Source organism: Pongo abelii, chromosome 3 (assembly GCF_028885655.2).
Source record: "Pongo abelii isolate AG06213 chromosome 3, NHGRI_mPonAbe1-v2.0_pri, whole genome shotgun sequence".
Classification (NCBI taxonomy): Eukaryota; Metazoa; Chordata; class Mammalia; order Primates; family Hominidae; genus Pongo; species Pongo abelii.
Window position 1 is genome coordinate 109,443,311 of NC_071988.2, and position 26,009 is coordinate 109,469,319.

General features: G+C 39.4%; 1 protein-coding gene across 2 annotated transcripts in view; it reads left to right on the forward strand.

Moving 5' to 3' along the window:
• The window catches only part of PKD2 (polycystin 2, transient receptor potential cation channel), a 79,153-nt gene that overhangs the window by 41,992 nt on the left and 11,152 nt on the right, over nucleotides 1-26,009 (forward strand). For both annotated transcript variants that reach the window (XM_024245890.3, XM_054554142.2), the window contains 8 exons: nucleotides 2,514-2,738; nucleotides 5,944-6,172; nucleotides 11,287-11,454; nucleotides 15,361-15,542; nucleotides 17,261-17,381; nucleotides 21,168-21,266; nucleotides 24,629-24,750; nucleotides 25,017-25,134. In XM_024245890.3, coding sequence (XP_024101658.2) covers nucleotides 2,514-2,738; nucleotides 5,944-6,172; nucleotides 11,287-11,454; nucleotides 15,361-15,542; nucleotides 17,261-17,381; nucleotides 21,168-21,266; nucleotides 24,629-24,750; nucleotides 25,017-25,134 — 1,264 coding nt within the window. The remainder of the gene's footprint in view (nucleotides 1-2,513; nucleotides 2,739-5,943; nucleotides 6,173-11,286; nucleotides 11,455-15,360; nucleotides 15,543-17,260; nucleotides 17,382-21,167; nucleotides 21,267-24,628; nucleotides 24,751-25,016; nucleotides 25,135-26,009) is intronic.

Genomic DNA, 26,009 nt, shown 5'->3' on the forward strand with positions numbered 1-26,009 from the left:
ATCAGAGAGATTAATAGAGACTCAGTGCCTGGGGTGTTCACTGGGTACTGGTACTGGTTTATGACTAGCATGTGCCAAAATTCCCGACTCTCAGAAGGAAAGCAGGTGTTGAGTGTAAGCCACATTGCTTATACAAATAGCACAGGCACAGCAAGCCTCTCTTACCGGTCAGGGAAAGTTGAATACCAGTGCAGGGAGCTGTTTATCAGTCAAGTTCCCAGATGCCAGCCAAAGTTCAACCCTGCAAACAGGCCTTCCTAAAGAAAGGCCATCTCAGGCCTGCTGTGTTAACTCTTTTCTGCACATAAGCCCTCTGTTCCTCCCCACTCCAGTCTTCCCTGCTGCCACCAGACCAGCCCTGTTGTGTGCCTCTTAGAACTTTCCCTTCACAGACTCCTTCATGTTTGCCCTTCACAAGCTGACCACGGACCACCTTTCAATCTACCATTCTTTATCTTATGGGAGCCAAACTGAACTACTTCTCGACCAGTGGCTCACGGTTGAAAATGCCTTTCCCATTTGTATTAGTCTGCTCTCACGCTGCTGATAAAGACATACCTGAGACTGGGCAATTTACCAAAGAAAGAGATTTAATGGACTTGCAGTTCCACATGGCTGGGGAGGCCTCACAATCATGGTGGAAGGCGAGGAGCAAGTCACTCTTACGTGGATGGCAGCAGGCAAAGAGAGAGAGCTTGTGCCGGGAAAATCCTGCTTATAAAACCATCAGATCTCGTGAGACTTACTCACTATCATGAGACCAGCATGGGAAAGACCTGCCCCCATGATTTAATTACCTCCTACCGGGTTTCTCCAAGAAAACATGGGAATTGTGGGAGTTATAATTCAAGATGAGTTTGGTTGGGGACACAGCCAAACCATATCACCATTCACCTGTGCAAGTCCAGACCCTACTCACCTTTCACGGCTCAGGTCCAACACAACTTCTTCCTAAAGCCTTTTCTATTCCATCCCTCCATCGCCCGATCCCCAAATAAGGACAGCTTTCCTCTGATCTGCCAGCCTAATTTCTTTACTCTTTTGCTTCTTATTATTATACACCTTGTATTTTACTTGTTTAATTATAACTCTTATTTCCCTACTTGCTATAAATTTGGGAGGGAAAGAATCTTTATATCCTCATTAGTGCTAAAGAAGCATCTGTTTTCTAAGAGATCCTCTGAATATTTGTGGATGAAATTCCCAAATGCTGACAATGCCACTTGATGAACTTGTCCCTCTTTTGGCTGTAATTTTCTCTGGGGACCTCAAGTCGTCTAGTCCCTGAGCACAGTTACCCAGAGAAGGCAGCCGTATAAACTGAGCAGAGGCTCTAGAGCAGAGCAGAGGCTCTAGGGACAGACAGCCCTGGCATTGGTCCCGAGTCTGCCCTCAAAAGCTTTGGGACTGCATTGACCTCACTAAGCCTCAGGACCCTCATTCTTTTTTTTTTTTTTTTTTTTTTCTTTTATTATTATTATTATTATTATTATTATTATACTTTAGGTTTTATGGTACATGTGCGCAATGTGCAGGTAAGTTACATATGTATACATGTGCCATGCTGGTGCGCTGCACCCACCAACCCGTCATCTAGCATTAGGTATATCTCCCAATGCTATCCCTCCCCCCTCCCCCCACCCCACAACAGTCCCCAGAGTGTGATGTTCCCCTTCCTGTGTCCATGTGTTCTCATTGTTCAATTCCCACCTATGAGTGAGAATATGCGGTGTTTGGTTTTTTGTTCTTGCGATAGTTTACTGAGAATGATGATTTCCAATTTCATCCATGTCCCTACAAAGGACATGAACTCATCATTTTTTATGGCTGCATAGTATTCCATGGTGTATATGTGCCACATTTTCTTAATCCAGTCTATCATTGTTGGACATTTGGGTTGGTTCCAAGTCTTTGCTATTGTGAATAATGCGGCAATAAACATACGTGTGCATGTGTCTTTATAGCAGCATGATTTATAGTCCTTTGGGTATATACCCAGTAATGGAATGGCTGGGTCGAATGGAATTTCTACTTCTAGATCCCTGAGGAATCGCCACACTGACTTCCACAAGGGTTGAACTAGTTTACAGTCCCACCAACAGTGTAAAAGTGTTCCTATTTCTCCACATCCTCTCCAGCACCTGTTGTTTCCTGACTTTTTAATGATTGCCATTCTAACTGGTGTGAGATGGTATCTCATTGTGGTTTTGATTTGCATTTCTCTGATGGCCAGTGACGGTGAGCATTTTTTCATGTGTTTTTTGGCTGCATAAATGTCTTCTTTTGAGAAGTGTCTGTTCATGTCCTTCGCCCAGGACCCTCATTCTTAAAGAGGCTAATAACAGTATGAGAATTAACCAAGAAAACACTTATGAACTGCCATGTCAGGCACATTAACCAGCTTGATAGGCCTTAATACATACTTTATTTTACAAGGAACCAGCTGTCCTTGTAATTGCCTCAAGTGTTCCACTGATTGTAACTGTTTGTTTTTTGGTTTTGTTTTGAATCAGTTGGATCTACACAAGTGAAAAAGACTTGAATGGTAGTAGCCACTGGGGAATCATTGCTACTTATAGTGGAGCTGGCTATTATCTGGATTTGTCAAGAACAAGAGAGGAAACAGCTGCACAAGTTGCTAGCCTCAAGAAAAATGTCTGGCTGGACCGAGGAACCAGGGCAACTTTTATTGACTTCTCAGTGTACAACGCCAACATTAACCTGTTCTGTGTGGTCAGGTGTGTACTGAGGACATGCATCCCTCCTATTTCTGTGTAGTTGTACATACATCCTATTCTGGGGTTAGCCAGAAAAACCTTTGCCTGCAGTTAGCTACATGAGGATGCCAAGGACCCAGATGGATAGCAAGGGAGGGGTAAAAACTGAAGGCTTACCAAAATAAAGGATATTTGAGGAAGGGAGTTGGGATCCTAGAATATTATGAGTTGGAAAGAACCATAACTCTGGTCCAAGTTCATCTCAATGCTGGAACTTTTCCAGAAAAAGTATTGTGTTTTTCTAACATCTGTCCTTACCCATTATAAGGTGGTCAGTGCCACATGTTCCATCACCAAGTCCCCCGGCCATCAAATCTTGACTCATTTCCTGGAGTTTCTCACTCTCAGATGAGCCTCTGCTATTAGCACACAAGCACAGTAATTGGAGTGCTTGTAGGATGCTCAGTAGGATACCCAGGTTACCTGCTCATGCTCAGGGCTACCAAAGGCACATAAAGTTCCTTCCACAGATCCTGGGATGTTGCCATGATGACCCCTCTGGGAGATAGTAACGAAAATGACAAAGATTCCACTGGCTTCTCTGGGACTCTTCTTCATTCATTTATTCAGCAAACATTTACTGGACACTTAATATGGGCTAGGCATTGTTCTTGGCTCTTGGGACATGTCAGCAAACAAAATAAAGATCCCCGCCTTTGCAGAGCTTGCATCCAACCAGGAGGAGACAGAGAATAAACATTAAACAATAAATAATACAAATAAATAATGTAGTATATTAGAAGGTAATAGGTACTATTAAAAAGATAGAAAAAGCAGAGCAAGAGGGAGTCAGAGTTCACCCACTTTAATCTTCCTGGTGAGCATGTCAGCAACACCCAAACATCACTAACATGGATTATTGCGTGTATATTTTACACGCAAGATAAGAAGGGTTTATTCTCATAATAGTCTTTGTCATCATTCTTGAGGTTAAGTTCAGTTCTGCTTTATGTGGCTTGTTGGATTGTCCCAGTCCTTGTATTTAACAATGTTTGCAGAAAATAGTACCACATTAAATCAATTATAGGTTATCCCTTATCCAAAATGCTTAAGACCAGAAAGTTTGAGATTTAAGATTTTTTTCAGGTTTTGGAATGTCTGCATATATATAATGAGATATCTTGGGGATGGGACCCAAGTCTAAACACAAAATTCATTTATGTTTCATAAATGAAACTTCATGCACATAGCCTGAAGGAAATTTTGTTTTTCCTTTCGGGATGTTGAATAAACTGTTGTGTGCCTGCCTGTTGACAGTGACCTGTCACATGAAGTCAGGTGTGGAATTTTCCACTCGTGCTGTCATGGCGGTGCTCAGAAAGTTTGGGATTTTGAAGCATTTTATATTTCAGATTTTCGGATTAGAAACACTCAAGCTGTCCTTGCTCACAGTGGCCAAAAAAAAAAAAAGAAAGAAAAGAAATACTCAACCAGTAGTCCAGTAGTAGTTATCACTAGAAATGAATGAAAATCTATTGCAGTTATTATTGAGTTTTTCATAATTATTCCAGTGCAGATAAAAAGAAAAGAATAAAAAGAAAGAGAATAAAAACAGAGAGGCAACTCTGATATTTTAGTAAATTCTATTTATAGAAGGTCTTGAGTATTTCTTTTGCCTCCTCCCTTACTTTAAGAATGAACATTGTTAAGACAACTGCTTCATTTCTCTATACTGTTTTTCTAAGTTTCTGGAAGTGGTTGACTACTGCAGGGCCAGAATGGGCCAGAGAAATGACTTGACAGTTGAAGGCCACTTCCTTCCCTTTTGAGTTCCCAATGAAGCTGTCACATACAAGGCTGTTGGCTTCAGAGTTGCTCTCCTGAGTTTTTGGTTCTCACCCCTACTCTCTAACACATCAAATAGGAAAGAAAGAACAGGAGAACTGACAATGAAAAGGAAGGAAAATTTTCACACTTCTCTGACCAGTTCTAATTTACCATAGTCCTGTTGTTACTTGATTATTGCTCATGCATGTGTCCTGGATGCTCAGGTTCCAGGTGCAGCTACCTGTCCTGTAATGGCAGGGATAATGATGGCTAGTAGCTGACTAAAGGGCTTTTAAATGTCTCAAAATGAAGCAACTAGAGATTCTATTTCTAGTTAGATAAGGAGTCTGTATCGTTAATTGAATCACCCAGCTTTCTCAGTGTGACATCTACAAAATAGGCATTTGACAAGAAAAAAACCTTCAGTCCAGTTATGGTAAAGCAGTAAAGATCAGAGCCATCAGTATGGATATAAAACAGTATATATTTTAGACAATCAGACATCTATTGAGTTCCCACCTATTAACTGTAAGGCTCTGGGAAGAAGAGAGAAAAGTACCCTGGAGGACAAACTATTTGATGCTATTCAGGTGTTACCTAATGAATGAATGAGAGACTCAGTTCCTGTCTTTATATATGTACAAAATATATCCTACTTCTCAACCAGATTACACATGTTTTGAGTGGATGGCTTATATTTCTTTATATTCTTCATGTTGTCTAGTAGAAGGATTTGAATTTAATAGAAGTCCTAGGGCCAGGCACGGTGGCTCACTCCTGTAATTCCAGCACTTTGAAAGGCCCAGGCAGGAGGATGATTTGAGCCCAGGAGTTTGAGACCAACCTGGGCAAAAGGGCAAGACTCAGTCTCTGCCGAAAAAAAAAAAAAAAAATTAGCTGGGCATGGTGCTGCACACTTATAGTCCCAGCTACTCAGGAGGCTAAGGCAGGAGAATCCCTTGAGCCTTGGAATTTGAGGCAGCAGTGAGCTATGATTGCAACACTGCACTCCAGCCTGGGCAACAAAGCGAGTCCCTATTAAAAAAATAATAACAGAAGTCCTAGAAAAGTTTGTGTGTTGATTTACTTTTACATTAAAAGTATATGGCATGTTGAGCAGCGTAAATATAGAAAAGTATAGTGAAGAGTGAGCAGGAAGTACTCCTTTGGGACTGAAAGACCTCAGGAAGTCTTATTCCTTTGATGGCACAAAATTCTACAAGTATGGAATTATTCGCTATGATAAAAATGTTTTGCCATTAGTTTGGGGGGACTTGTGGTAGCAGTTTCATTACCTTGTAACGCACGAACAGAATAGATGGACATCCATTCCTGGCTATATTCATGTGTTGTCGTTGTTGTTGTTGTTATTGTTTTAATTGTTCTTATTTACATGCAGGTTATTGGTTGAATTCCCAGCAACAGGCGGTGTGATTCCATCTTGGCAGTTTCAGCCTTTAAAGCTGATCCGATATGTCACAACTTTTGATTTCTTCCTGGCAGCCTGTGAGATTATCTTTTGTTTCTTTATCCTTTACTATGTGGTGGAAGAGATATTGGAAATTCGCATTCACAAACTACACTATTTCAGGAGTTTCTGGAATTGTCTGGATGTTGTGATCGTTGTGGTAGGTTTGAGAACACCACCAAATTTCCTATTCTGTTCTACAAGCATGTTAACTAGAGTCTTTGATCTCCTCAGCATTGTGGATCTTGATATTCCCAAAAAAGAATCTAAAAGTCCCCCTCAATTATGTCAACTTCTGTTACTAATTATTTTCTCATTTTGCATGAGTAACTTTTCTGAGTATGAAGTGGAGAGGTATTTACAGTATGCTTTCAGCCACGCTAATAACAAGAATATCTTAGTAATTTATATTTGGCTTTAGTATGCCATATGAGATGTGGAGGAGAAAACAGTTTTTTTCCTTCATTTTTTTCACTAATGATATTTTTCTTCAACTGCTGGTAAAAATCAATTTATATTTTCCTGCACATGTGTAAAGTTACAGCAAGAAAAGCTTGTCGGCCAGGTGTGGTAGGTCATGCCTGTAATCCCAGCACTTTGGGAGGCCAAGGCAGGAGGATCACTTAAGCCCCGGAGTTCAAGACCAGCCAGGGTAACATAGTGAGACCCTGTCTTTACAAAAAAAAAAAATTGTAATTAGTCAGGCAGGGTGTCACACACCTGTAGTCTCAGCTATTCCAGAGGCCGAAGTGGGAGGATCATTTGAGCCCAGGAGGTTGAGGCTGCAGTGAGCTATAAATGCACCACTGCACTGCAGCCTGGGTAACAGAGTGAGACCTTGCCTCGAAAAGAAAAGAAAAAAGAAAAATTATCCTGAAAATATTTTGGGCGGCAGAGAAAACTTTCTGCGGTTTAAAATTTTCTACAAATAGTCTACAGAGTCCAAAATGTAAGTTATATTCATCAAAGTTTTCTGTATGAAGTACAAGAAATCAAAGGCAGGCCTTGCATGGTGGCTCATACCTATAATCCCAGCACTTTAGGGAACTGAGGTGTGAGGATCACTTGAGGTCCAGAGTTTGATACCAGCCTGGGCAATGTAGTGAGACCCTATCTCTAAAAAATAAAGATAAAAAATAAATCAAAGACAGAGTCATAATCGAGACCATGACACCATGTAAATTCTGTGTCTGCCCTTGACTCTATTATAACTTGTAAGATTTTTTTCAAGACATTTTCCCTTCATCCTTATCACTTAATTAAGCATCAGTCACTTCCTTCCTGTGGCTTCAGTGTATAAAAGAATTTTTACAAGCTTTTCTCCCTTCAGCAATAACAGGTAACATTTCGCTAAGTCCAATTGTACATTTAAGCATATAACAACATGCTTAATTATTAGATGCTTACAAGCTTTGCTTGGCATAGGTGTACCATGTATTATTCTATGTCTTTCCTTCCCACTATCCTATGATAGCCATTACCTTCTGAAATCTCAGTAAATGATGCACTACCCTGTTAGTATTCTTTCTTCTGTTAGCCCTCCTCATGAGAATTATTCTTTCCCTCATCCCACTCCTAAAAATTCATTTGGCCTTTGTGAAGTATTTAGATCAAGTCATTATTAAACTATTCCCCACTAGAATTATTAATAGTTGATAAAATACGGAAAATACATTATTCATATGTGAGTGAAAGAATACTTAAAGCATAAAAAAGAATATATGAGCATATATTGCATGGCAATAACTGTATTAGCAGCAATAATAATTGTAATAGTAATAATAATAATGGCTAACACCTTAGAAGCTACTGTGTTAGGCATTTCCGGGTGCTTTTCATGGTACAGAAGCTCATTTGTTCCTCATACTAACCCTCTTCACTACTCTGCTACTGCCTCTCAAGCCATGGATATGTGCACTTTAGAAAGAGTTTTTACTTAAAGTAAAAATTCCTGTAGAATAGATGTGTTGACCCCATCAGACCGTGATGCAGTTAGAAGTGCATCCTGTCTTTTATGATGGCCATGTAACATCACACAGATCAAGGTAAACCCTTGATCCCCAAATTCTCAATGTATTAATAATGAACAGAGTTACACAAGAATTTTAGCATTTAAGGAAACAGGAGAGACAATAATACTGGAAATAATTTTTCAGAATATTTCTGTTTGGATTGATGGCAGAGTGCAGGCCATATACATTGACAATTATTCCAGAACACAATTATTGTTTGGAACTATAAGGATGCAAACCCTGCCTCTTGGCTTATATGGATTTACTTATGTTTAGGCCATTGAAATAATGGTAAAAAGGTAAGTATGATATGCTAATTAACAACAGACTTCCTTTTTAGTTTTTTAACCAAAGAACTCAATATCAACAAAAGACTAGTCAGTGGTATTCACCCTTTTTGATCATACACACCTATCAGTGAAAGTTTGACTACACACCCTAATGTATTATCTTTATTTGTAAATTGTGTGCCTACTTTGGTGTAACAGGTACATCCGTAAAACATACACATACATAGAATTTTAAAGATTGGGATAAAAGTTAATACAAACAGAATTCCAAAACTTTCTTACCACCTACCTAGAAGTTGTAACGTTTTTTTCCCATAGCCCAGTGAATTGCCTTGTGCCCGCTTTGGCGACCAGTAGGAAAAAAGACGACGATATCATGGAAATTGTCTCTTTGGCTCAACAGCCACAGCATTTTGCAAGAATTTCTTTGAAAACTTGCTTCACTGTGCTTTTCAATTTTTTTTTTAAACAGCGCTTAATACTGCCGGACAACAATTCAGACAGTGTGCTTTTTGTTTATAAAGAACAAGGAAGGGCTACTGGAATCCCACTTGTCCTTTGAAACATTTGCTGACCAAGTGTAGAAGTGAGGACATGCTTTCTGCTCACCCACAAAACACACCCTGTGCTCCACTGGACCTTCAAACCAATGGAAAGAGCCAACACTTTTTGTTTTATCTAGCCAAAATTTGCTTATGCTTACCCAAAACCTGAAAAGAAATTATATTCTAAATATAAATATAATCACATCTTGAAATCACTTTGAAATTTTCTTTATTTTCCTTTTTTGTTTCCCCAGCATATGTTCTGAAGTACACAGGCTGCATCAGTCAGCCATTTGTCCTGAGCAATAGTCTTTCAAAACTAGCAGAATTACTTGAAAAAAAAGAAGACTATTAAGAAATTTAAACTCAAATAATTTATTGACCACTTGCTAGGTTTTACAGGGTAAAATTTTTTTTTTTTTTTTTTTTTTTTTGAGACGGAGTCTCACACTGTCACTCAGGCTGGAGTGCAGTGGCATGATCTCGGCTCACTGCAAGCTCTGCCTCCTGGGTTCATGCCATTCTCCCTCCTCAGCCTCCTGAGTAGCTGGGACTACAGGTGCCCGCTACCACGCCCGGCTAATTTTTTGTATTTTTAGTAGAGACAGGGTTTCACCATGTTAGCCAGGATGTTCTCAATCTCCTGACCTCGTGATCCGCCCACCTCAGCCTCCCAAAGTGCTGGGATTACAGGCGTGAACCACCACGCCTGGCCTGACTAATTCATTTATTCAACGAGTGTTTTCTGAGCACCTACTATGTACTTGGCACTGTTCTAGGCACTGGGGATATAGGAATGAACAAAATCACCCAAATCTCTGCCCTCCCAATTTTCTGGTATGGAGAGAAAGTTCTTTTGTAGATAGGGATGAGAATCCCACAGAAAACTCAGGAGTGATGTAACAATGCAAATGCTTACAAAATCTCTTTCCTCATCTTTCATTCCCTATTTGGAAGGAAAGGTTTCAAAGACATTGATGTTGTATAAATGACCATCTTCATAATTTTATAAACATTTGTCCTGTGCAGAGTAAAAACAACTGGACTGCATAACAAATTATACCTAGTGAGAGTTGGGTAAAGAGTTACCATTGGATCCAGTCCACCAACCCAAATGTTTTTCTACATGTATTAGCTGAGATGAGCTCCTCATCTCAGGAGAAGCCTATTCCCACTACAGGCCTTCTTGAGCCTGCTGTGTTCATCATTCCCACCACCAACACAAAAATACGAGATTGGCTCTGGAAATCCTTCACAGATAAGGAAGGAAAGGAAGATGATGAGGTTGGCTTTTTAGCTGTGATCAGCAACCAGGCTGGTCTTTGCTATGAGAATCAATGGGACCATGATCTCGATGGTCATCTCAGGAAGGGAGGGCTAATGAAGTGGTCTCTGGCCATGATTCCTAAGAAGAGAGAATGGACAGCAAAGATCGCAGCACCTGCCACAGCCCACCTGCTGCAGATTCAGACCCCTTGGTGGGGCCAGGTTGTTATGACTAACCCCTAGCACTGTCTACATTTAGTGGTGATGGATGCCAAGGAGGAGGCAGTGTCCCCTTGGATCTGATTGTAAAGCTTAGAACCAAAGCATATGTGGAAAGTTGTAGGGTCATGAGTTAAGGGACAGAAATGAGCAAGAGAGAAGCCGTTGGCTCGTATATTCCCACTGCAGGCCTTCTTGAGCCCTCTGTGTTCATCATTCCCACTGTCTTTCAAGCCCAAGCTCATTCTTTGTTCTCATGGGCACTCATTTTTAGGATATCTTTTGTCCTTCTTCACTTTATGTTGTGTGATACCAACTCTTTAGTAGTTTTTTGTATTATTTAACTTCGTGTGTTTATCTGCTCTTGAGTCTCGAGGGCGGGATTTATGCAGTTTACTTCTGTTTATTCCTCTTAGCCCTTGCACAATGCTGTATACATAGACATCTACTATATTTTTGCTAAACAGAGCAAAGAATGGCTGACAATTGGAGAATGAAGAGAAACCGAAAAATTTTAAATTTAAAAATCACAAAAACAGAAAGCAGGATGAAGGCAAGAAAGCAAGAGGGTGGAAAGTGATTAAAATGAAGGTGGCAGAAAAAACAGAAAGCATTCCTCTTTGAGTTTGAGTCTGTTATAGTGTGATCTCCTGTGTACGCATGTGCGTGTGTGTAATGCATATGTGCACACGCATGCATGCATGCCTTCATTGAGTTTCTATTCCGAACTAAGGAAATGCAAGCAATATATTGTTTTACTTATTTTATGGCAGGGCTTAACACTTTCCATGTGAGTGAGTGACTTTTAAGAATGATGTTGGGTAAGTATAATGGTGAGCCCTTATAATTAATACATTGGTGAAGAAAAATATACTAGTCATATTAAGGTAAGTTTCATATTTGTAAAACACTGTAATAAAATATAAATATTTTGCTTTCCAGCTATCAGTGGTAGCTATAGGAATTCACATATACAGAACATCAAATGTGGAGGTGCTACTACAGTTTCTGGAAGATCAAAGTACTTTCCCCAACTTTGAGCATCTGGCATATTGGCAGATACAGTTCAACAATATAGCTGCTGTCACAGTATTTTTTGTCTGGATTAAGGTAATTTATAAATTTCATGTTCTACATTTTAAATAATATTTTCTTTAAAAAAATGAGTTCCACAAAATCATGGAATACTTGAATTTGAAATTCAAGTGACCAGCCAAAGCTGCTCGATATTTACTTTGTTTTGAGGACAGGGTCTCACTCTGTCACCCAGGCTGGAGTGCAGTGGTATGATTCCAGCTCATTGCAGCCTCGACTTCCCAGGCCCAAGCAATCCTCCCACCTCATCCTCCGAAGTCACTGGGACTACAGGCATGTGCTGCTATACCCAGCTAATTTTTAAATTTTTTTGTAGAGACAAGTTCTCACTATGTTGCCCAGGCTGGTCTTGAACTCCTGGGTTCAAGTAATCCTCCCACCTCAGCCTCCCAAAGTGCTGGGATTACAGGCATGAGCCACCGTGCCAGTCCTCATATTTTACATATAAAGTAAACTATTGAGACTCATGTGATCATTCCTCTCACTGTCAATGACATACTTCTGCTGTCTGAATTAGTGCAAGATCAGTCCCTATAGGTTTTGTTTAACAAATGCAGTAAGAGGCCTTTCAGTGTGTTAGCTGGGCCTGGGATCCCAGGCTGCTAAGAGATGAGATGAACAGGTGAAGGAAAAGGAACTCAGAGAAAGAGAGGGAAGGAGCAGGTGGAGGGAAGGGGAGAGTTGCTGTACTTGGAAACGCTTGCTGGAAGGGATTGCCTCTTTTCCAGGTAGAGGCTGTAAGGGAAGCTTTACCTAGAATTAAGGTTGGAACAGACACTGCCTCCAAATAGTTCCTTGCTCACTCATTTCCTTATTGTCCCAAGATATAATGTGCATTTCCATGTGTGTGAAAGGTTATGACATTTCATATACAATGAGCCTCAATTCTGGAGATGCAGGAAATTTCAATAATTCTCAGGCAGCAGCTGCCATCCCGTCACCAGCACAGGCTCTGATTGTGCGGTCCAGACAGTAAGTACTAGCCACATGTGCCTATTTAAATTCAAATGTAAATTAGTTAAGCTTAAATACAATTAACACCGCAGTTTCTTGGTCCTACTGGCCACACGTTAAGTGTTCAATGGCTATATGTGGCTACTGTCTAGGACAGTGGAAATGTAGAACATTTCCATCATCACAGAACGTTCTCTTGAAAAGCGCTGTTCTAGAAGGTACGTACCCGTTATTTACTTTTCTGAGTTGGTATTCATACCTAGAAGACCTGAGGTTTATCACAAGACATAGACTTGGACCAGGCGCAGTGGCTCATGCCTGTAATCCCAGCATTTTGGGAGGCCAAGATAGGCAGGTCCCCTGAGCCCAGGAGTTTGAGACCATCCTGGGCAACATGGCAAAACCTCATCTCTACTAAAGATACAAAAATTAGCTGGGGGTGGTGGCACGCGCCTGTGGTCCTAGCTACTTAGGAGGCTTAGGCAGGAGGATTGCTTGAATCCAGAAGGCGGAGGGTGCAGTGAGCCAAGATCGCACCACTGCACTCCAGCCTGGGCAACAGAGTGAGACCCTGTCTCAAAAAGAAAAAAAAATGCATAGACTTTATCTGTATTTCTCATGCTATTTATTTATTGACATGCTTGTTCAAGAGAAACCATCACTAAAGCACAAAACCTTGATCACAACATAGTAATAATAATAGTAATAATCAAATAGCAAAAATAATAATAGTAATAAGAATGTTCTGTGGTGATGGAAATGTTCTCTATTTCCATTGTCCTAGACAGTAGCCACTAGCCACGTATAGGCATGGAACACTTAACATGTGCCTAGTAGGACCAAGGGACTGAATTTTTAATTGTATTTAATCTTATTTAATTTAAATTTGAATTTAGATAGCCACACATGTTTAGATGGCACAGTCAGAGCCTGTGCTGGTGACAGGATGGCAGGTGCTGCCTGAGAATTACTGAAGTTTCCTTGATTATTATTAGTTTAATAATAATAATCAAGATAGTAATAATAATCAAGATCTCAGCTGGGCACAGTGGCTCACGCACTTTGGGAGGCCAAGGCGGGCGGATCACCTGAGGTCGGGTTTGAGACCAGCCTGGCCAACATGGTGAAACGCTGTCCCTACTAAAAATACAAAAAAAAAAATTAGCTGAGTGTGGTGGCACGTGCCTATGATCCCAGCTACTTGGGAGTCTGAGACAGGAGAATTGCTTGAACCCAGGAAGCAGAGGTTGCGGTGAGCTAAATCCTGCCACTGCACTCCAGCCTGAGCAGCACTTCGTCTCAAAAAAAAAAGAAAAAAAAGATCTCAAATGAATTGGGATTGTATTAAGTAATGTGATTACAGCAATCCTCAAAAAATATTTCACTGTGGCCAGTAACAATGTATAACAGACCTTTAAACTTCTAGAGATTTTCCTACTACATGTGTCTCAGGCTGCTGTGTTTTATTTAGTGCTTCTTTTGGAAATGTCTTGCCCTTCGATACTTTATCATGAAGGTCTTTAAGGCAGGGATCATGACTCTACTTTTTTTTTTTTTTGAGACGGAGTCTTGCTCTGTCGCCCAGGCTGGAGTGCAGTGGCGTGATCTTAGCTCACTGCAACCTCCACCTACTGGGTTCACGCCATTCTCCTGCCTCAGCCTCCCGAGTAGCTGGGACTACAGGCGCTTGCCACCACGCCCAGCTAATTTTTTATATTTTTAGTAGAGACAGGGTTTCACTGTATTAGCCAGGATGGTCTCGATCTCCTGACCTCGTGATCCGCCCGCCTCGGCCTCCCAAAATGCTGGGATTACAGGCTTGAGCCACCGCACCCGGCCTCATGACTCTACTTCTAATATCTCATTATGTGCTCTTCCACTGAGGCTTCTACCTAGAGCTGCACAATCTGGGCAGCCATCCTCAGTGCTTTATCTACCAACATGCTCAATATGGCTTTGCAGGGTTCACTGTCTACCAGCAGGGTTCACTATCTACCAACATGCTCAATATTTCTTTGCAGTCAGGCAGAGCAGGCTTTGCAGTTCAGGCAGAGCAGCTGGCTGCAGGCCCCAGCTGACTCCTGGGGATAGAATGCCAATATTTCAGACATTGCAGAGATTTGAGGCAATGTACATAAAGCCATCCACATATAACTGATGCACAATAAATGACAGTTAATATTATGCAACAAGAATTTCCTAGGGGGTTTTATAATTAATTTTTATTTGTGTGGAGTTTTTTCCCTCTCTTTTACTTTAATCCTTTTTGGGGGGAAAGCATCACTAGTCACAGTTCACGGCAGCCTCGACCTCCCAGGCTCAAGCAACCCTCCCACCTCAGCCTCCTGAGTAGCTGAAACCACAAGTGTGTGCCACCACACCTGACTAATTTATTTTTATTTTTTTAGTGAAACAGAATCTTGCCGTATTGCCCAGGCTGATCTTAAACTCATGGGCTCAAGCGATCCTCCTGCCTCAGTCTCCCAAAGTGCCGGGATTATAGATGTGAGCCACTGCACTCAGCCTTTTTTTTTTTTAATTGTAGATAGCATAAAACCTACTGTTTTAACCATGCTTAAGTGTACAATTCAGTGGCATTAAGTACATTCACAATGTTGTACAGCCATCGCCATTATGCTGCATTATTTTCAGAACTTTTTCATTATTCTAAACTGAAACTTTGTATCTACTGAACACTAACTCCCAATTCCCCCAGTCCCTGGTAACCTCCATTCTACTTTCTGTGGCTGTGAGTTTGACTATTCTAAATACCTCATTTAAGTGGAATCATACAGTATTTGTCCTTTTGTGTCAGGCTTATTTCACTTTGCATAATGTTTTCAAGGTTCATCCATGTTGTAACATGTCAGAATTTAATTTCTTTTCAGAATGAAATAATGTTTTATTATATACAGTCACACCACTTTGTTTATCCATTCCTCTATTGATGTCTTCTCTCTCTTACAGCTCTTCAAATTCATCAATTTTAACAGGACCATGAGCCAGCTCTCGACAACCATGTCTCGATGTGCCAAAGACCTGTTTGGCTTTGCTATTATGTTCTTCATTATTTTCCTAGCATATGCTCAGTTGGCATACCTTGTCTTTGGCACTCAGGTCGATGACTTCAGTACTTTCCAAGAGTGTATGTAAGTATATATGAAATTAAGAAGAAAAAATTAATCAGAGTTGTCACTGCTTCTCAAGAATAAATCTTCATATGAGGTTGCTATGTGACCACCGATTATTTAAAACTAGTTATTTTAAATAAGAATTAATTACCTTTTCCCAAAACACTGATCTACCAATGCAAAGAAGACAGTGCATCCTGAAATGCTGATGCTTAAGATAGCAGCCCAAAGTAGTAAAATATAGTTAACAGCGATAGGAAGCCAACACTGTTCTGAAGACTGAGGTTTTCTTTGCACCAAATGCAGATGGTAGCTTCTAGAAGGCTGTTTGCCTATACTCTTACTCCTGTTGAATATTGTTGCCATATATTTAGAACTTCAAGTTATTTTCTAAGGAAAGAAACAAGATATTTCTAATATTCTAAGGTAAACTCAGACCAGTACAAGAATTTTCAGGTTTTTTTCCAAAGATCCCAAATGTGAAATAAAACAACAAAAAGCAGCCAGTGTCAGATTTCTATGCCATTTAGAAAGGAGTTAATTTAAAAAGGAATGGAAGTAATAGGGTTTTGTGCATAGATATCTCTAATTAATATTGCTGTTGATAAAAGTGATTTTGCTAAGACCCAGCACTGACAACACTTGGCCACTTTGATCCCATTTTAAGTACTTGTCAGAATACTGGATCCTTGAACACAAACCATTTTGGGTTTTTTGGGGGTTTTTTGTTTGTTTTTTTGTTTTGTTTTGTTTTTGAGGCAGGGTCTTGCTCTGTTGCCCAGGCTGGAGTGCAGTGGTGCAATCATAGCTCACTGCAGCCTTGAACTCCTAGGCTCAAGCAATCCTGCTGCCTCAGCCTGCTGAGTAGCTGGGACTACAAGTGTATGCCACCATGCCTGGTCAATTTTTTACTTTTTTTATGAGAAGGGATCTCACTGTGTAGCCCAGGGTGGTATTGAAATCCAGGGCCTCACACTGTCCTCTCACCTCAGCTTCCAAAAGTACTGAGATTACAGGCATGAGCCACCACACCAGGCCCTGTTTTTTTTTTTTTTAAGAAATTTTTTAACTTTAGACCCAGGGTGACTGTTGTCAAGGTTTAGAGTTAACATGTTTTACCTAGATTATGTGTTGAAATGTTATAGCCAATTGCTTTATAAGTTATTGAATAATAATTGTATTTTCTTTTTTTTTTTTTTTTTTTTTTGAGATGGAGTCTCGTTCCATCGCCCAGGCTGGAGTGCAGTGGTGTAATCACAGCTCACTGCAACCTCTGCCTCCCGGGTTCAAGCGATTCTCCTGCCTCAGTCTTCCAAGTAGCTGAGATTACAGGTGCACGCCACCACGCCCAGCTAATTTTTGTATTTTTAGTAGAGACGGGGTTTCACTATATTGGCCAGGCTGGTCTCAAACTCCTGACCTCGTGATCCGCCTGCCTCGGCCTCCCAAAGTGCTGGGATTACAGACGTGATCCACCGCGCCCGGCCTGTATTTTCTTTTTAACCAAATGGAAATAACCTCTGTAGCAGGAAAGCATTTTATTATTATTGCAGAAGGCTTTAATTGCTGATATAAGTAGCAAGACTTTTTAAATGGGATTGACAATTTTCTATTATTTGGCAGCTACCTATACTGCTAAAAAGGTCCAAAAATATGAAATCATCTTTAAGAAATGTTGCATCAACTACTGGACATTCTTTGTTTTTGTATTGTGGTGTTTTGTTTTATTTTTATAGCTTCACTCAATTCCGTATCATTTTGGGCGATATCAACTTTGCAGAGATTGAGGAAGCTAATCGAGTTTTGGGACCAATTTATTTCACTACATTTGTGTTCTTTATGTTCTTCATTCTTTTGGTATGTACATTTTTATTTATAGTGAGGTTCAATTTAAACTTCATAAATCCTTATCTTCTCTTTTCTCTCACACTTTATGTCCTATCGTTTTTAAATAAAGACCCAGGAAGTAGGAAAAAGTGTGGATGTTGGAAAACTTGTTTTCCTTTTATTAATTCACAGTTTTGAGACTCATATCAAATGTCTTTTCTGTGGTCTTTCATTGATCCATATATATGTGTCTATTCAATGCAAAAAAAAATAGATCTCTTCCATGGTCTTTCATTTCTCTCTCTATATATGTATCTATTCAATGCAAAAAAGAAATTAGATCAAGTACAAATTTATAAAGATACCTAAAATAGTGCTTTGCCTAAAAAGTAGAATATGCTTACATGCTTTTTAAACACATATGTCAGCACTTTCGTAGTCACTTGCTAGCATGACTTTTCTCTCTTTCCTCTTTTCTTTTTAAAAAATAAGAATGGAAAAGCAAGCTAGATCTAGATGTCGAGTAATAGTTGAGTGAATCATTGCATGTCAAAATTAGGATATTCTGTTTTAAATTATTTGTATCCCATTCATCTAGAGACTGCCTACAGAGAATATTCAAATAATTCAGTTTAAAACTAAATGTAACAATGAATGGAAATTGCATTAAAATTATTTTCAAAAATAATTTTTTTATTCTCTTGATTTGGTACAAATGAACATTTTTAATGTTTTTGCGCTAAGTTAATTAAGATTTTTTTAAGGTGTTTTGTTCTTTTTCTTAACATTTATATATTCACTTGTCTACTGAGAAGGTGTTAAGCCAGCTTAATTTAGGCAGTATTTTTCATCTAAACACTAACAGTCATCTTAAGAACAATTTTCTTAAGAAAATAACATTTTTTCCATTTCAATAAATTGTGTAAAGATCCCTTGAGGAAGGTTAAGTGATCACATTTTCAGTAATTCAGTGTAATAACTCTAAAGTCAGTCCAGGTATTACTGGTTAAGTGTATGGTATTTATTGATTGGGTATTAGATGTACTGTATTAATTTCCTATTTAAAAAATTTTTTTTTTCCGGGGAGACACAGCCTCTGGTATAAAACAAAGGTGTGTTCCCTAGCTGTACTTTAACAGGACTGAAAAGGTCAGGAATATCATTCAAGTTCATATGTATCTTGCTGTATGCATGGATTATGGCTCATTTTTAAACTTACACCTGTTAAGCTTCTTCTTCCTATCATATATTAAAGAAAACAATGGAGAGAAGAATAAGCCTGTGTTACTCTACCATTGACGGTACTTCGGATTCTAGGGTACCTGAATCTCTACTAAGAAGGCAAAAAGCAGGAATCGAGAGTCCTGCACCTGACCCTTCAGTTGATCTCAGGCCACCTAGTTTTCTCCGTTTATCAATCTGCCAAACAAAGGATGGATAGAGTCGTGGCAACTGGAAAGGCTCAAATGTGGAATTGTTTAAATGTGATCCTTTAGTAGGCAGCCATCTTACCAGATCTAGAGTATTCAGTCATCTTACCAGATCAGTCACCAGAACGTGAAAAGAAGCTCTTAGTTTCTGTCTTTATACTAAAATTGTTTTTTGTACGACTGCACAAAAAAGAATTGTTCTCCTTGCACCTCCCAGAGATATAGATGGATAGATAGATAGATAGATAGGTAGATAGATAGATACATACATACATACATACATACATACATAGACACATACATAGATAGAAGTCTACTTTCAATACAAACCTGTCTTTAAGGAAATGACAAGCTGAGCATAGGGTTGGCCACCTTTCTGAGCTGATTGCCTGGTATTAGTTTATTGCCCCTGTTTAACAAGAAGGCACAGTGTTATGAAGTGGCTCAGCTGAACCAGGATAACCCCACTCTTCCCCACATCAACAGGAAAGACATCCTGGTGCAGATGTCCATATGATAATTCAGGGAACCTCGGGAGACAGGATGGAGAGGAGGGTGAGCTAGCTTCCTCTTCCCACACCTTCAAGAGCCTTTCTCAAGCACTTTCTATTTTTTGAAATCTCTTTAGAGGTCCCAGAGTTTGATCCATTTCAATTAAGGTATTGGCAGGCATTAGTTAACAGCCACTTGGATCAAAAATAGAACATTAGATCCCTGAGTTGGAAGAGAGAAGGTAGAAGGTGTTACTTGGACTGCAATTATCTGCACTTGGAATTGAGCATTTAGTCAAAAACTTATATGTATTCTATATTCTATTCTCATTTCTGCTACAGAATTGTAAACAATATTCTTCCTTAATACAGAGATTCATAGCCCACTAAAATAAGAGCATTCTCATTTGTTCATTTCTCAATCATTTAATAAGTATTTACTAAGCCACTATATCTGTATATATATATTATATATACTGTATAATACACACTGTAGTGTTTTTTGTGGGTTGTGTACTATGAGGTAGTATGTTAGATACTGCCAGTACCGGGGTAAGGAAAACAGCCTGATTCGGCCCTTACGAAGATTCCTCAGACTTGTGGGGAAGACAGACATTATCAAATAGAAATACTTGCAAACCACAGTTATGTGTTAAAAAGGAAAAACAAAGGAAGAGCATGTAAAAAAAAAGGGGGGGGGACCTGATCTCCTGGATACAGTGCTTCAAGAAAGTCTGTTGTTGGAAATGCAAACCATTACTACTGTGGAAGGGAAAGGTCAGAAAAATGAACTCACCATTACTGAATAGTAATAGTAGCTATCAATTAGGTTAGCACTTACCTGCATCAAGACCTGTTCTGAGCACTTTACATAGATTGTCTCACTAACCAGCCCAACAAATATGTAAGGGAGATACTATTATTTTTCCCATTTTATTAATGTAAAACAAATAAATAATTCTTTAAAATTAGACTTAGAAAAGTGGAGCGACAATCTTAGCAGTGCTAGGACTGAAATCCAAGTTGGCTTGACTCCAAAGTCTGTCTCTCTTCCAGAAACTTTTTCTTTACCATCTGCCTACTAGGCCTGCTGTATTCCTATTTGCAACAGCCTTTTAAACTCTTTAAAAATGTGTTCTGTAAATTTCATATATGATTATACAAAAAAACTTGGAATAAGCATACAATTCTACTTATCTGTGTTAACCGTTGAAATTTGAAGAGCTTTTTAGAATTCTATACCCTCCAGTAGTGTATGTAAAGCAAAATAATATTAAATAAAATAATCTCACCATTCATAGGTAAATATATTAATATTTTGTTGTATTTTATTCTTGTATCTTTTCACAAAGTATATCATAAAATTTTTCCTGTGGCATGACTTAACGGAGAAAATAATCTTCCCAAAACATGTGGCAGCAAAACTATTAATTTATGACATCAGGCCGGGCACAGTGGCTCACGCCTGCAATCCCAGCACTTTGGGAAGCTGAGGCGGGCAGATCACTTGAGGCCAGGAGTTTGAGACCAGCCTGGCCAACATGGTGAAACTGTCTCTACTAAAAATACAACAGTTAGCCAGGCGTAGTGGCACATGCCTGTAATCCCAGCTACTCAGGAGGCTGAGACTCAAGAATTGCTTGAACCCAGGAGGCAGAGCTTGCAGTAAGCTGAGGTTGCACCCCTGCACTCCAGCCTGGGCAACACAGTGCGACTCTGTCTCAAAAAAAAAAATTTTTTTTTAATAAATAAATAATAAGTTTACGTCTTCATAAAGCACTCAGATTAGGAAAAAAAGGATAAACAAAAAGGCATGGTCAATTTTTTGATTGATATTTCCAAATTATATTTATGTTTCTTCCTTTAATTTTTGCCCTCCTTTCATTTACAAACAGAATATGTTTTTGGCCATCATCAATGATACTTACTCTGAAGTGAAATCTGACTTGGCACAGCAGAAAGCTGAAATGGAACTCTCAGATCTTATCAGAAAGGTAGGAAAAGGCTTAATTCTCAGAATTCTTCTGTTTCTGACATAAAATGAGCATTGTTTCACCCAGATTTTCAAATCAACATTGATCCATTGAAATTGTTTGAAATAAAGAATACATTGCTATATTTCAGGAATAATTTAAATGTTCCCTATCTTGGAGTCTTGATGGATATACTGCTATCTTGAATTTTAATTCTGGGAATCCTTTTATGCCCTGGAATTAAATTCTCAACAATCTTTTGACACTCTAAGAGCTGAGCTGAAGGTTCATCACCTTTATTATTTTGACATCTCCTCTAGCTGGCTCTCACTTCAGGATCCTGAGTTGAGAATAAACTAGAAGGGAAGATTATATAAAGGGATTTCCACCTCTTCTATCTCAATTACCATTTTAAAAAAATAAAAAGTTTTAGAGGAAAATACTTAGTAGTTCACCCTTTACCCTTGATCTTCCACGGCAGTTTTAAAATAAGCAAAGGAAAAGATTCATGAATTCAGGCCATAGCCTGGGGCCTGAGAACTTTTACTTACGCACCTTCTCAGGAAGGGTTTCATTGTTAAATAGAAGGGCAGGACAGGAAAGTTGGGCCTCTTTGTTCTCTCAATGTAACTTCTTTATTTGGTTTAAAGTATAAAACGTGTACAACAACAAATAACCACATTCAAAATACACAGTTTGTTTCCCAACATCATTTTGCTAAGTCATAGTGGCTCCTTAACTGTAATTTTTTTTTATTAGTCCAAGCCTTAGGATTATGTTGTCTGTGATATATGTTATAATAGAAAACTTAAGCCTCTTAAAACAAAGTCCTTGGGATGGGACCTAAGAGTCACATTATCCTGATTCTGCATAACAGTTGCTTACATTTTAGCAAATCTCCAGTGTGTATGCAAGCACTCCTCACTTGGCACAATTCTGATACACACAAACTTCGGTTACCCCAGTTTTGTTGTGTAATACCACCTTCAACAACACAGTTCAAATTTCAGTTATCATAGTATATTAACTCTGAGTAACAGCACAAAGTACAAACTCCACTGCTAGGTCTTCAGTGTATAGATCAGTTACCTGAGTAACAAATGTGCAGGCTGAGCAGGCTCACTGGCCAGTCATGACACTATTTTCAGTCTGTTACTAATTGGTCACTGAACATCTGCTATCCAATTCACAAAGAAAGCATGTAGTGTTGCTTCCTTGTGTTCCAGTAATAAGCCCATGTGACATTTTACAAAAATGGGTAATTGAAAAAGAGAATGGGTGCAGTGGCTCACACATGTTGAGAGGCCAAGGTGGATGGATCACCTGAGGTCAGGAGTTCGAGACCAGCCTGGCCAACATGGTGAAACCCCATCTCTACTAAAAATACAAAATTAGCTGGGTGTGGTGGCAGATGCCTGTAATCCCAGCTACTGGGGAGGCTGAGGCAGGAGAATCGCCTGCACCTAGGAGGTGGAGGTTGCAGTGAGCCAAGATCGCGCCATTGCACTCCAGCCTGGGTGACAACAGCAAAACTCCATCTCAAAAAAAAAAAAAGAAAAGAAAAGAAAAAGAGAATGGGCTAGCAAAGAAATGAAAAATGGTAACACTGGAAGTGAAATTCAAAACAGAGTAATGGATTTATAGAAGAAATAGCTGAGTGAAGAAGAAACGGGAGTGTTGACACTGCGATCATTCAAGAGATCCAGATATGGAGCCAGAAGAACTTAGGGCAGGTCTATCAACTTAAATGAGGAAAATAGCTGTGATAAAACGGATGAAGATGTCTTGAGGAAATGGTGCCTGCAAAAAACTTCACATTAAGGGAACTCTTATTAGAAATATTTCACAATAATGAAAGTACAAAAGAAAAAATGTTGGGGCTGGACATGGTGGCTCACTCCTGTAATCCCAGCACTTTGAGAGGCCAAGGTGGGTGGATCACTTGAGGCCAGGAAGTCGAGACAAGCCTAATCAACATGGTGAAACCCCGTCTTTATTAAAAATACAAAAATTAGCCAGACATGATGGTGCACACGTGTAATTCCAGCTACTCAACTGGCTGAGGCACGAGAATTGATTGAACCAGGGAGGTGGAGGTTGCAGTAAGCTGAGATTGCACCACTGCAATCCAGCCAGGTGACAGAGTAAGACTGTGTCTCAAAAATAAATAAAAGAAAAGAAAAATATGTTGGAAGCTGATCCACATTTAAGAAGGAATATGACAATTCACTAATGCATAGAAAAGAAGTTCACTCCACATTGTAAAGTGTACAGTGTAATATTATACAATGAAAACAAGGCAAGCGCTGTTAAAAGCACTCTGGATACATTTTTTACAAAGAAATAAAACACTTTAGTTTTTAATGTTTCTAATGTTTTACATTTTAGTGTATTAAATCAATATTAGTTTTCTTCTTTTTTAAGCTCCCTATACATTTATAACTGACACTAAGGGAGTGTTTAATGTTTTGATTAAAAGTTGTAAAGATCACAGAACAATTGTAATTCTTCCCACTGATTATTCAGATCATTTTGCAAAATTTCAGCTTGCATGGTCACTTACAGTGCTGCACTATGTGCAAAGCAAGGTCAGGTCTAAAGTTTGCTAGTGAAAAATCCTCGGCCAGGGGCAGTGGCTCACCCCTGTAATCCTAGCACTTTGGAAGGCGAGGCAGGCAGATCGCTTGAGCTCCGGAGTTCAACACCAGCCTGGGCAACATGGTGAGACCCTGTCTCTACAAAAAAACAAAATAGCAAGGCGTGGTGACTCGCACCTGTAGTCCCAGCTACTTGTTGGGGGCTGAGTTGGGAAAATCACTTGAGCTCAGGAGGTCGAGGCTGCAGTGAGCCAGAATCATGCCACTGCACTCCTGCCTGGGTGACAGAGTAAGACCCTGTCTCAAAAAAAGGGAAAATCCTCATCTACATTTCACTGGGTTTTTTGTTTGTTTGTTTGTTTGTTTATACACACTTAAGGAAATTACTGTCTAGGAGACAGATAATATAAAAAATAAAGATGCAATTCATGATTCGGGTTTCTTGGTATTCCTAAGAACTGGTGCACAGTACTTTATGCTCTGAGGCAGACAACTATCGCATATATAGTAATTTTTGTTTCTATCACATAAACTTGAATACACATATGAGTAAAAGACCCTTAGTTCTTCATGACTTACTGAAAGACCCTGACTTTTTCCATGTAACTCTTCCACAAGTGTTTAATGGAAAACTGGATACATTAATTGTTCATTCATCCAGCACATACTTGTTGAATGGCCAATGTATACCAGGTTTATAGTAGTTACTACTGTGAATGGAAAGTAAAACAAATGCAAAAGGAGAATACACTAAACCAAGTCTTTTATTTTTTCTCTCTCTGATAGGGCTACCATAAAGCTTTGGTCAAACTAAAACTGAAAAAAAATACCGTGGATGACATTTCAGAGAGTCTGCGGCAAGGAGGAGGCAAGTTAAACTTTGACGAACTTCGACAAGATCTCAAAGGGTGAGAATCATGCTTCCCGAGGTTCTGAAAAATTCCTACTTCTAAAGATAAATTCCTGGTGATAAGAATATTTCTAGCCCAAGGGCTCATACAGATACTTTTTTTTTTTTTTTCCAGAGGCAGGTATCTTTCTGGAACATGTTATAAGAGGAAAACTTGCCCCCATTTGGTGATTTCTCCTTTCCTCCTGCATTTTGATGTCTCTGTGTTTAGGGTGAACTGGGTACAGGGAATGAGTTTTATCTGTATCCTCTCTCTAATTTCAGGAAGGGCCATACTGATGCAGAGATTGAGGCAATATTCACAAAGTACGACCAAGATGGAGACCAAGAGCTGACCGAACATGAACATCAACAGATGAGAGACGACTTGGAGAAAGAGAGGGTGGGTCTGGTTTAGGAGAACCGGATTTGATTTGGTACCTACAACACCACAGATGTATCAAACACTATAGAAGTAGTGGGTTATTGAGTCTCTTGCCCATCCCCCACCTCTCTCTCTCTCTCTCTCTCTCTCTCTCTCTCTCTCTCTCTCTCTCTCAGTCGGTTTATGTGTTAGTACCCTGTTTATTCCAGAAAGAATATATAACACAATTATGTATAAAAATGGATGGTTAGCATGATATAAAAAAGTCAAAATGAAAAGCAAGCAAAACAAAAGTAAAAATAATGGATTATTAATGAAGCTTAAAAATGCATTCATAAAAACACATATGCTTATTAAGATTGGGCTACAAATTGGGCCCTAAGCTTGCTGGTAATTAGCTTGAAAAGTTCTCTTTTAGTTGCAGAGCCTGAGTAGCTGCAGAGTCCACAATGTCCGTGAGAGTGAAGAAAACAAAAAATGACTTGCCAAGAGATGTGAAATTATTCTGGTTAGTTAGTGGCTATTTAAATTGGTAACTTTTTTTTCTTTTTGAGATGGAGTCTTGCTCTGCCTCCCAGTCTGGAGTGCAGTGGCACAATAGCGACTCACTGCTACCTCCGCCTCCCGGGTTCAAGCGATTCTCTTGCCTCAGCCTCACAAGTAGCTAGGACTACAGGCGCACGCCATCATGCCCGGCTAATTTTTGTATTTGTAGTAGACACAGGGTTTCACCATGTTGGTCTCAAACTCCTGACTGCAAGCAATCTGCCCACCTTGGCCTCCCAAAGTGGTGGGATTACAGGCGGTAGCCACCGTGCCTTTCCTAAATTATTAACATTTATAATAAAATTAACAGCCGCCTTCCATTTGAATACTTTTTACAAAATAGTTAA